The 12,710-nt window shown below is 37.3% G+C and overlaps 1 protein-coding gene across 1 annotated transcript in view; it reads left to right on the forward strand.

Moving 5' to 3' along the window:
- The window catches only part of Pla2g4a (phospholipase A2 group IVA), a 147,046-nt gene that overhangs the window by 102,768 nt on the left and 31,568 nt on the right, over positions 1 to 12,710 (forward strand). The window contains exons 9-12 of the mRNA XM_038349437.1: positions 3,747 to 3,969; positions 5,151 to 5,265; positions 11,201 to 11,338; positions 11,438 to 11,530. Coding sequence (XP_038205365.1) covers positions 3,747 to 3,969; positions 5,151 to 5,265; positions 11,201 to 11,338; positions 11,438 to 11,530 — 569 coding nt within the window. The remainder of the gene's footprint in view (positions 1 to 3,746; positions 3,970 to 5,150; positions 5,266 to 11,200; positions 11,339 to 11,437; positions 11,531 to 12,710) is intronic.

Here is a 12,710-nt window from a genome sequence, read left to right on the forward strand (position 1 = left end):
AACTACAGAGAAACCCTGTCTCAAAATACCAAAAAAAATTATATTTAAACATTTAAATGCATGTGTGTAGAAATAATGAGGTATCTTATATTATTAATATGCTGAAAATTATATTTAACTACTTAGTGATTCTTACATAAGTAAATATAAGACTATTTCATTCGTTGATTTATAGAAGTTCTACCCGAGGCACTCTGTTTTAGAAACTTGATTGGCATAATTGGGATGAAAACAAAGACTTATCTGTGGGATTATCACTTGGTGTTATAAATGTGAGCTTCAGGTGGTCTTATATGCAGAAAACCAGTTACATTTTCTTCTGGGTCAATCCAAGGAGACAAAGAAAGCCATTTAATCTTAAAAGAGCTACACAGAAAAACTAGTTGCCTATTATTCTATGTTTAAGCAGCACTAGAGCCAAAATTCAAATCCAAGGCTGTCTAACTCACCTTTGTGAATTCTAGGGAGTATGTGTTCATAAGGGTTGACCAGCCGAGAACATGAACTCAGTGCCAATAAACTGTTCTGGGTTTTTGTGTTTTGCTTTTGTAAACTGGAGATTAAATTCCCAAGTCAAGTGCTTCCTGAGAAAAATGCAAAGTGGAGATAGAGTGAGGTTGAACGAGTTTTCTTCACCTGTTGGGGGATAGAAACAGAGGATAGAAGGTAACCATTCTCTTTGTGATCCAAAGAGTGGTAGGCTCACATCTGTATGCACTGTGTTCCTTTGAAAAGTTCTATTTCTGGCCTGGACACTGTCTGAGATTTTAAGCAACCTCTAACAACTAAGGAAGAGTTTACTCTGGCAGTAGTGATAGGGGAATGCTGGGAGAAATACAAGGGAGGAGATGAGTCTTTAGATCTTGCTAGTGTCTCAAGCCTTTGGGAAGAGTGCTTCTTATAGTTCATATAGATTCATTCCAAATTCAGCTAAATATAGATGAAGTTGTACTGAAATATAAATAGAATTTGGATAATTATATCTGTCTGCACACAGAAGGAATGACAGCTTTCAGTGGCAGAATGACCGCATCAAACCCCTTTCACTTGGCCTGAAAAAAATCATTCTGTGACTCAGTGCTCTCTGATGTGAAGTTTTACTTTCCTTGCTCAAGTTCATCCTGTCTCATTCAGAAAAAGACTTCATGTTTCTTATAATGAAATAGACTAAATTGGATACACTAAATACAGGAATGAAAGGAAGGAGAAGTGTAGGATAGAGGTATGAAAATGGATGCTATAATGTATAGCCTTCATGAACTTTAAAACTAAGCATTCCAGAATTCAAAAACATGCAATCTATATGAAGTTAAATAAAATGTATTTTAATACATTGTAGAGGCAGAAGTAGAATTATCCTTAGTGATTTGCATGGACTTTTTTGTTTGGTTTGGTTTTCTGTTGTGGTTTAAACTCAGGACCTCATACATGGTATCCAAGTATTCTGCCACAGAGCTAAATCCTCAACTATTCTTGGTAATAAAGCAAAGAATTCCCTTGTAAAGCTCTCAGAAAGAATGAAGTATATTCTGGATATTTTCAGAGCACATGAGAGTCTCTTTATTTTCACATATTCTGATGTCCTTAAATATAAACGACTGTAGCAACATATGCATCTACTACAGCTTAGCAGGGTCTAGAGTATTGGGTCTTTGTTGATGCTCATGAATCATGATGTGGACTTTTAGATAATTATCCAAGTAGATGGAGACTGTATCTTTCAAGTACTCTATGATGTGCTTTTACAGTTTGTTTTTTGATGGTTGTACTAACCAGAGTTCTGGTAAGCTTTTGTTTTGGTTTTTTCGAGACAGGGTTTCTCTGCAGCTTTAGCTCCTTTCCTGGAGCTAGCTCTTGTAGACCAGGCTGGTCTCGAACTCACAGAGATCCGCCTGCCTCTGCCTCCTGAGTGCTGGGATTAAAGGCGTGCACCACCACCGCCCGGCTTCTGGTAAGCTTTTAATGACTTAAATGTACCAGGTGTTAGGGGACAGTTATTGATTTAGTTGTTATGATCAAAACATTTAAGTAGCTTTTCTTTTTGGTTGTTAAGCATACGTTCTGTTTGTGATCTTTCATTCTCATTCATTAGCTTATTTTTTTCAACCTATTATCTTGTCCTTAAGAAACTCTGAATCCTAAAGTACATTTTGATTTATTATGTAGTGAAAATAATTTGTTTCGTAAGCCTTGAAATCTTGTAAAAAATAGTTTAAAAATTAGAGCCTACACATTCAAAGCTTTGGCAGAAGCTTTAACAGTTCAAGGCTAGAATAAGCTACATAGTGAGATCATACATAGGTCATAAACCAAACCAATCTAGGTATGGTGATGTATGTCTTTAATCACAGTACTGGGGAAGCAGAAGTAGGTACATATCTGTTAGTATGAGACCAATTTATTCTAGATAGAGAGTTCCAAGGCAGCAAAAACTACATAATAGAGGGACCCTGAGAAAAGAAGACAAACCAACCAAATAAAAACAAATCAGTGAAAAAAATAAATAGAGCTTTCTAGAAGATAGGGCATGTTTTAAATTCTAATTTTTATTACTTGATTATATGGGCCTATTATTTACTTTGCCAAATCTTTCTTTAAAAACAAAGCAAAACAGGATATTTGTAAGTCATTGTGAATCTTTAAGACAGGATCTAGTAATATCTAACCAGAATCGTGCCTAACCTAAAACAAAGCAGGTCTCAGTAAGAGTTATACTTCCTTTCCTAAAGAGAAGATAAGCCATTATGGCATGTGTATAGATGAAAACATGGCTATTTCATGGAGTTGTTTGGGTTTAAGTAGAGTATCTTTCATTGTGTTTTGTTCTGTCCATGCAGTAAACTGTTGCATATATCAGGTTATCTACCAAGACTGAAAATGGTAATAATAAAAGTTTATTTTTCTTGAAGCAGGTCAGAATTTATTAATGGAGACAAATAAGAAAAGGATCTTACTGTAGGAGCTCTACAGCACTAGAGATTTTGGTTCATAGCAAGGAGACTAGGAACATAAAGTTTCTTATCTGGATAATAAATTCCAGGCTCATGGTGATTTTGGTATCACTCAAAGTGGCCACATATCTAGTGGCCAACAGACTTCATCAGCCAGGAGGCCTTATTCTTCTCTAGGGTGTTTGACTTCAGTTCATATCCTTAAGAATGCAGAGTTCTACCTTGGGCAAAGTTTTGAATTTTAACTAGTTGGAAATGTACAATTTTAAAAAGAGACAAAAAGAGAAAAAGGTAAGGAAAGAGTGGAGAAAGAAAGGAAAACAATTGTCATGAATTCCATGCACCCATAATAGTGGACAACACAATTTCTCCATGTAGATCGGCATCATGGAAAGTGAGATTATCCATTTCCTGACTGCTTTTGCATCCAGAAAAGTCAGTTTACACATGACTCCGAAGCATAGTCATCCGTGTCCAGTGAGTATGATAAGAACAATCACTCCTGGCAGGCCAGTGGACAGTAGAACTTCTCATGCTTCCCCGAGAACTGGGAGAACTCTCCTCCCCTCTTGTAGATCTATTCTCCCCTAATTTCCTGCCATCATAGACCAGGCAATTTCTGATTGACATATTTGCTTCTTAAATAAATCAATGCCTCCAAACAGACAGCGAAGTTAGCCAAATCTAACCACCGTTCTTTATCTTGTGCTGGAGAGTGCCAGGGCGGCTCCTTTCTTTGGAGATGTCGATGGAATGCTCTTTATCATTACTAATGACATTTTGACTTTTTTACAGGTACATGTCAACCTTGTACTCACACCCTGATTTTCCAGAAAAAGGCCCAGAGCAGATTAATGAGGAGCTAATGAAGAACGTTAGCTACAACCCCCTCTTACTTCTCACACCACAAAAAGTTAAAAAATATGTTGAGTCTTTATGGAAGAAAAAAAGCTCTGGCCAACCTGTCACCTTTACTGACATCTTTGGGATGTTGATAGGAGAAACACTAATTCAAAATGTAAGTCTTAGTCAAATTATAATCCTTCTAACCGTGGTAGGCAATGTAAATTAATTATGATGTCTGACAGTGGGGAAGGCACAAGATGTTTTGTACAGTCTATGCCACTCAATTTATTTCTTCAGCAGCATATGTGTTAAACACATGCACCAGATGTTAGGATTCTTTGCTTCAAACTAGTACTCATCAACTAATTTAAACTATTGTTAACTTGACATGGGTGAAAGAACTTTTATATTTTTCTTTTGAAAAGTCAAATTTTCACTGTCAATCCCCTCCATGAATGGTAATCTCTTTAGGTGAAATGGTGAATGCAAATACTGTTAAAAATAGAAAAAGAGGAGATTTTTCTCTCCTCAGCAGATAAGAGCATTTACTACTCTTGCAGAGGACCTGAGTTAAGTTCCCATCATCACTGTCTGGCAGCTCACAGCTGCCCGTAATTCCAGCTTCAGGAGGATTCAACACCACTGGCCTCTATGAGCACCTGTGCTCACATGTGCATGTCCACACATGAACAGATATTCATATTGCATATTTCAAAATAATAAATAAATGTTGGGTTATGGGAGCACACACCTTATACACCAGCACTTGGGATGCAGAGCCAGGTGAATTTCTGCGAGTGCAAGGCTGGCTTCGTCTACAGAATCAGTTCCAGGACAGCCACAGCTACAAAAAGAGACCCTGTCTCAAAACACCAATAATAATAATAATAATAATAATAATAATAATATAGTAATAATAAAAATAACAGAAGACTAATCATAACCTTTGTATGGTAAGAGTCAGAAAGGAAATGTGCCACAGAAAACAAATATCCTTGATGTATCACCACAGGGTGACATTTCATCTGAAGATAAAGCAGGAGAGAAAGGACATCGTGTGCCAGGGACTCCAGCCGAGAATTAGTTCCCAGCACTACGACTGCCAAATGTCCCTCCACTAGAAATGTTGATACAATTCCCAGCGATTCGTTTGTTTTAGAATAAAGATGACATTTTCCACAGAGCTTTATTTTTGGTGTCTATTTGAGTCCAGAAATTTGTAGAAACAATAGGACTAAATTTTATTATAAAAATTCAAACAGTTTGCTTGAACATAGTATTTCAAATAGTTTTTATCTATATGCATGTCTATGTATTTAAAGTCATTTTGCTCTATTTTGTGTGTATGGACAGAGAATGAGCACTACCTTGAGTAGTTTGAAGGAAAAGGTCAACGAAGCTCGGTGCCCCTTGCCTCTCTTCACCTGTCTCCATGTCAAACCTGATGTGTCAGAGCTGATGTTTGCTGGTATGTTGTCCCGTTTATCAGAAAAATCCCTTGAGAAGGAGATTTCTAATGATATTCTTTATGTAAAAAAACTCATAAGCAATTTCAGTTGCTAAGTATGATACATGTTCTGTAACAAGACAGTTTGAAAATGTGGAAAATGATAAGCTAGATGACTTTTCGGATTGGGAGGGGTATTCCACAAGACTGAATGTGATGCCTGTTCATTTAGCTCAGTGAAATGGAGAGTAAACTCTGAACGTAGTCAGTTGCTGAACAGTCCGTTTTCTACTGACTGCTGAGAATGGAATGCCTGCTGGGTTACAGCCATGTTTATGCGTGTGGCTGAAAGACAGAATGCCTTATTTCTAATAAATGAAGTTCCACGTGTTTCTTCTGTGGCTTCAGTTCTCAGGTGCTGTAAAAGTACATTGTGTTTCTATAGAATCCAGCCACCGTCATAGTCAATGCAGGGATGTCGTTGACTGTTTTTAGGGACACACAACTCAATAACTTCATTCACATCGAGCTCTTAAAAATCCAACATGGATCAGTAGATGTAAATCCCTCATCCTTTTGTAATATAACTCTCTTTTTGCCGTGACTAAATACTCTCATGCAATAATCCTTAATAGTTTATTAAAAAGTGATTTGTTCACTAATATACCAATATTTATTAGTGATATGGATTAAAAGGTTTATTGTGCTTATGGCTTCCAGAAAGTGCTATTCACATATATTATTTTAATCTACTTTTAGTGGATCCTAGGGAGGTAAGTATTTTTAACTTTGAATCACAGAAGAGCGAGTAAAATCTCAGAAACACGGTGTGATTTGTATAGTCAGCATGAGTAACCATCTACAGCAGAACTGAGAACTGACTTTGAAAAGCCTTTTTCTTCTAATAACAGCATATTGGTTTATCTGATTACTGATCTTATTGGACACAGATTTGTCGGCTCTCAGAGCTACCCCTCTCTCTTGGTACAGCATTTCGTTCCTGCCTGTAAGAGCTTGTCCTTTGTATGTGAAGTTTACAGTAAGCATTAAGGGAATGGAAAAAAAATACAGTTATCTTTGGGTGAATTTTCATTGACTTCTTGTAGCCTGCATCCCTTCATCTCTTAATAATGTTTTGACAAGTGCATGTGATAAAATATAGAAAATGTGTCAGTGCCAAACTGCAATTAAATTTCTTTACATTTTAAGAAATTAGAGTGTTCTGTGAAAGATGGCATAAGAAAAACCACTCTTTAAGAGCTTAAAGATGAATAGGATTTTGTCTATATGGGTAAATTTAATTACCGGGCCCTCAAGAGTGGGAGAGAGGCCTGCATTAGAGTGTGCATGTATGCCCACCAGCAACAAGGACCATAGCTTTGACCAGGGTGTGGTTTATACTGAAGAGTTAAGACTTTGTTATACATGAGAAATCAGTGCTGTGATGAAGTTGTCCCTTCCTCTAGTTATTCTTTTGAGGAAACTTGAAATTTTGGGGACTGACTGAGACCTTAGCACTAATATTCTCACCAGACATCAGTGCTGGGAAAATTATTTTTTACCCCACAAGCACTGAGATAAGGTCAGAAGGGTATGAGAGTTTAATTTGTAAACCTTGACTTTTATGTTGAAATTTCTCAAGCAGGTCATTTAATCTCTTTGGTATTTACTTTCCTCGCTCGCTATTTTAAATATTATTATTTATTACCTTTACTAGGTGGAGGAGGTTATAATGACAATTCCTGATTTATACATAAACCTAACAGTTGTAGAAATATAGATATTTTATTATTGTCACAATTACTATAACATTTTTCACATTGGCAACTACTCTCTCTGAGCTTTTAGTTGACCACCATAGACAAGGAAAAAATTAACTAAAATATGAGTAAGTAGTTTTTCTAGAGGCTAATGGCCCAGGTTCCTCTTCAGTTGTAGATCTTGGATTTGAATGGATCTGGCCTGAAAATTTGTCTCTATGAGATGCTACACACTATTGACTTTCACTATTAAGCCTCTATGATAAGGAGGGTCAAGTTGTGTCTTCCATTAGCTCTGGGAATCTGGTACCCGCCCAGATAAGACATTTTGAGTTGCATATCATGAGTGTTCAAGTAGTTTTACTTGAGTGATTAGAAAAGAAAAACATAGAAAGAAGAAAGAAAGAAAACATGTCTTTATTGCGAGAGAATACCTTTTTAACAGAACAGAAAGACTGAAACAATCAGTGAATTATTTTCTAGACTGCCGAAGAACCCAATCAGCTAATAGGAGTTTTGTCAACAATTATGCTTCATAAATACCAGAGAATGTTTTTCTTCCAGACTCTTGGAACAACTTTAGACGGTTTTTTCTTTGGAAGGTTTTCAACAAATGAACATTAGTGTTTAAACCATTAAATAGTCTGACTCCTCCACTCTGTTACATTGCTGTGAAGATTTAAAGCCACGTTTAAGGCTTTCCAAAGGTGAATAACTTACTTTTACTGAGTATGACTTATGGCCATAGACTAGGCATAAAGATAATAAGTTAATCAATTTTGAGACAAAGTTTTGAGATGCATATCATGTTTCCATAGATTCCCAAGTTGTTGGGATTACCGATGCATATCACCATGCCTTGTATATGGTAACCTTTAAAACAGAAACCATAGTTATGAAACTCATTGCCTTTCCTCTCCGAAAGTATAGTCTCATTGAAGACATAAAACTGAAACCTGGACGAATTAATAATGTACATCTAAAATATAATTTCTGTCTGAAGTATGTAGATATGATATAAGATAATGTTGTATAGCTTTACTATAGTCATAAAAATATTTTACAGGGGTGATTGAAATAGGATTCAAGTTGAACTTGGGGGTAAAAGGCATCTTTGAATAGGAACAGCATGTCATGTTTTGAAAAGAGCCTAAAGTCTGTTCTGGGGAGTCACTAACATTTCTGCACTCCCCACTGAGGATTCCAGGATTTATGCATATGCTGTATAGACTGTGACCATGAGAAAGACTTCAGTGCAGAGTTAGAAACAATTGTATCTCCAGCTGCCATAGTTTTATGATAATGAGAAATGGTTATTGCTTTGGGGCTGGGGCTGGGCATTTAAATTACTGGGTTAGTATTTTTTCAAAAAAGTCCATTGGTTAGGGGCTAGAGAGATGGCTCAGCAGTTAAAGAACTCTTGGTGCTCTTGTAGAAGACCTGGGTTGGGATTCCACTATCCACATGACTACTTACAACCATCCTTATTTCCTGTTTCAGAGGATCCTGTCTTTTCTTCTTACCTCTGTGGGCACCTGGTATACATGTGATACAATACATACATGTAGGTAGAACATGCATACACATAAAATAATAAATCTTTTAAAAATGTTTTTTTGAAGTCCTTTGGTAACTTAATTCAGGCAGCCAAGAAGGGAAAGGTGTTAGGAGCAGGAACTTTAATTTCCAAGTTCAACTTGAATCACTGTGAAGAGATCCTGAGACCAGGGAGATACTCTTCAAGAAAGAGGCAAGCAGATAGATGCTCAGTGCCAGTACATCTGATGACAGATCTTATGTAGTAAACAGAGGTCTAAGCAATCAATGCACCAGTCAGTCAATAGAACATTTATCTGGGCTAGTGTAGTTTCCCAAAATAGTCAAGTTGGAGAGGAGGGAAGGTGGGGAGGTTGTGTCTTCAGCCAAGGGTCGTGGGAGGTGATGGTGGAGCATCCGAGTGAAGTGCTGAACAGGAAGTGGAAATGAGCAAGTGAGGATACAGGAGAGAGGCTGAAATTGAAATGTATGAGTCAACTGCTGGAGGGTTGGAACTGAGTAACAGGAGGAGGCCTTCGGCGAGGAGCGCAGGGCAGATCTGAGCGTTTGAAAATGTCTGTCATCACAGTGTGGTCAGCCCACAGCAGCAATTAAGTGGGGATCAATCAAAATGAAAGGGGGAGGAGATTCATGTTAGTTCCCAAGACAGTGCTAGAAATGAAAACACTGGCCCAGGAGTTTCTTGAGTAGCCTCTGCTTCACTGCAAATCATGTCTTCCAATGCCACATCCTTCAATCTAAAACAGGCCCCTTCAGATGCGCCATTCAGCCTGGATTTAAATGAGGCACGCTATCTCATCACAATTATGATTTTACAGCTTCCTCTCTGGAAGGCGAGTTTTCTTCTCCCTTGAGCAAACAGAGCATGATCCTTTTTCTAAAAGGATGACAACACACTTCTTGGACATTCAAACGTTTTAGAGTTGAAAGTCAAAACTGTGTTCGTAATCGATGTAGTTCGGTATCCCCGTGGACTCTAATGGTCAAACAGCCTTGTATTTCTCCAATAGGAGGTGTCCACACTCTCAGTTGACGGGGATAATGGATGTAGTAAGAGTGCCCCTTGTTCCACATTGAGTTCAAATCAAAGTTTACCACAGAACAATCACAGAAAAGCGAGTGGATTGTGGACTTATTTGTCCTGTGGCTGTTGAATAATATATGTGGGATGTATCATTTCAGAAAAGTAAACTGAGCTGAATAGTGATCGCAGACCATTTGGAGTTGAGAAGGGAGTACATGATGTGGGTCTTTATAGAGAATCTTTAGTCAAGATCTCATACTAAATGTAAAGAGAAGCCATGTAATTGCAGAGAAGAGCAGCAGGGAAAGAATCCCGTGGAAAAGGCCTTGACTTCTGAGGAACAGCAGGAAGGCTTGTGTGGTTAGGTTACAATATGCAATAATAGAAAATTTGACGCGGGATTGGTCAAAGTGTGCAGATGGAGTGTACCTGCCTTTCAGTCACAGGGTGAGAAGGCAAGAGGAGGCTTTCAATTGGCCTTGGTGTTCTGTCATTTCTGTTTTCCCAAGTTTATTTTGACCCCAGTAGGTGGGAGTGGGGTTGTGGGCGATGTGGGAATGCAGAGAGAAAAGGGGAGGGTTGAGATATTTTCGGAAGTCCCTGTGGAGATCCAGGGAGAGGGTCCCTGTGGAGTATGGGGGTGATGCCTGTGGTGATGAAGACAATGTCTAATGATAAACCCTCTAGCACTTGGCTTTTCAAATGTGGGCTGTTATGTCAAGGGAGGTAATCATTAAAGAGAGTTAAAGTAAGAATCCTGCTGTGGGCAGTAATTCTAAGAAAGGAAGCCAAAGGAGTAGTGACCAGCACAGCAAAAGTCAGACCCAGACATTTGGAGTTACTAAAATGCAGATCAGTATTAGATTCAGTGATGCCATGGACAGACCACAAGCATTTTCAGTGGCTGCTATTAAGTGAACTGTGTCGTGGCTTCCCCTGTACTTCCTCCATTTCTTAGTTCACTGGGGCCTTAATCTTACAAACCACCTACTGGTTTAATTCATGCTGTTATGAGTAGGGACTTGGACCTGCGAAGATAGGTGGTGTATTCAGGTTATGAGCACAGTTTGTGAGCTACTTCATAGGGTTTGATCCCAGACTCTCTGGCTACTGTTGTGCACTGTACCTGACAGTTCCGATCTTGGTGTATTACTAAGAAATCAGAATAATGTCTTTTGTATTATGGTTGGGACTTTAGAATAAGCGATTATAAAAGAAGTTAAGTAAAGGCACAGAAAATACTTCTTCCCCATTTTGTCAAGGGTGTGATTCATCATAAAGAATTGAATTTCTTTGGTTTCCTTAATAGAGTTTATGTCTGAGTTTTTTCTTTCAGTTTTACAATCTTAAGGTGGACTATGCAAAAGATGTCTGAGTTTTTAAATAACAAAGGTATTCGTTTTGTGCCAATGAGAAGGGAAATTTTTATATTGTCTTCATCTTTTATTTTCCTCACCCACTACATGGTATCATGTATTAGGCATTAATCAGTATTTTAATTAACCATCATAATGAGTGAAGTTAATCATGGTGCTGTTTGAGTCATTATTAATTATGTGTGTCTCAGTATCATTTTCCTATTAATGAAATGTCTTTTTTTCTAAAATACTTTTAGATTGGGTTGAATTTAGTCCATATGAGATTGGCATGGCAAAATATGGTACCTTTATGGCTCCTGACCTATTTGGAAGCAAGTTCTTTATGGGAACGGTTGTGAAAAAATATGAAGAGAACCCTTTGCATTTCTTAATGGGTGAGTGATCAAAAGGTCGTTCTCTCTCTGTCTCTTCTCTCTCTCTCATTTTAAACATGGATGCATTTTAAGTTATTCTATATTTCTCCTTTCTTTTAGGTGTCTGGGGCAGTGCCTTTTCCATATTGTTCAACAGAGTTTTGGGAGTTTCTGGTTCTCAAAATAAAGGTTCTACAATGGAGGAGGAATTAGGTATTGTAAACATCTTGCATTTATGAAAAGCTACACTGAAAATCAACTTCATTGATAAACAACACATCTGTATGTGGAGAACATTAGCTCTTCTTAAGGGTTTTAATTTATCAGTAGCTGTGTTTGTTGAAACAATCTAAGTGTTTCCTAAAAATCCTGTCCAAATGATTTACGTCCTATTATGACATAGCAGTTGTGAAATTTACAAAGATCCCTCACTGTTCTAAGAATAGTTTGTGCCTGAACATCTCCTGTTCTTTTCCTTGTTATATTTCTAAACACTGTTTTTGTTAGGGAATACTCCTCTTTAAGACAATAAAGGTAGCCTTTTAAGGTTTATTAACACACGAATACTGATTTTTTTAGGGGTGAATCCATCCCTGTCATATATCGATGAAGTGCTAACTTACTAGAATTTTGCTAGTCTATCCTATGACACTAATTCACAGTATTTCTAAAAAGCAGATAAATTAAGTCATGTCTTGCAAGCTAAAACTAATGGTTTTCATTAAATCTAATTCCTCCTATAAAAATTTACGAACAAATTTTGTAAATATTAAAAAAGTAGACAAACTCTATTGAGGACTAGTTGTGTATAGTTTTCATTAGACACCTATAGGGATATGTAGGAATATAGTTTTCTGAATGAATAAATTTGACTTTTATAAAAAGTAGAGCATATATTCATGACTTGCCCAAAGTCTTGTGATCTGCATCTAGCAAGTACTATGTTTTTATGGATAGTGGGAAGAAGCCATAGGAAGCTGAGTTAGAATTTTTGGATCCAAGGATGTAATTCTGTTGGTAGAGTGTTTGTTAGCCCACAGAGTCCTGGATTTGATTTCTAGGAACATAAATCAGGCATGGTGACCCAAATTTGTAACCCTAGTACTCAGGAGATGGTGACAGAAGGATGAGAAGTTCAAGATCATTCCTAGCTATACCACATGGTTAGAGAATTCCTTGGGATATATGAAGTCCCGTCTCAGAAATAATACAAACAAAAAATAATGAATGAATGAATTTGGGGTTCTAACCAGCCAATTATCTACTATTATTTTTCTGCCCATGTAATATCACAGGTCTGTCTGGGAACACAGAATAAAACAATGAATGTTTTAAGTGCTCAATTCATTTTAGTAATATATTTATGTTAAAAGCATACCATGTTATTTTCTCT

The sequence above is a fragment of the Arvicola amphibius genome, chromosome 12, assembly GCF_903992535.2.
Source record: "Arvicola amphibius chromosome 12, mArvAmp1.2, whole genome shotgun sequence".
Classification (NCBI taxonomy): Eukaryota; Metazoa; Chordata; class Mammalia; order Rodentia; family Cricetidae; genus Arvicola; species Arvicola amphibius.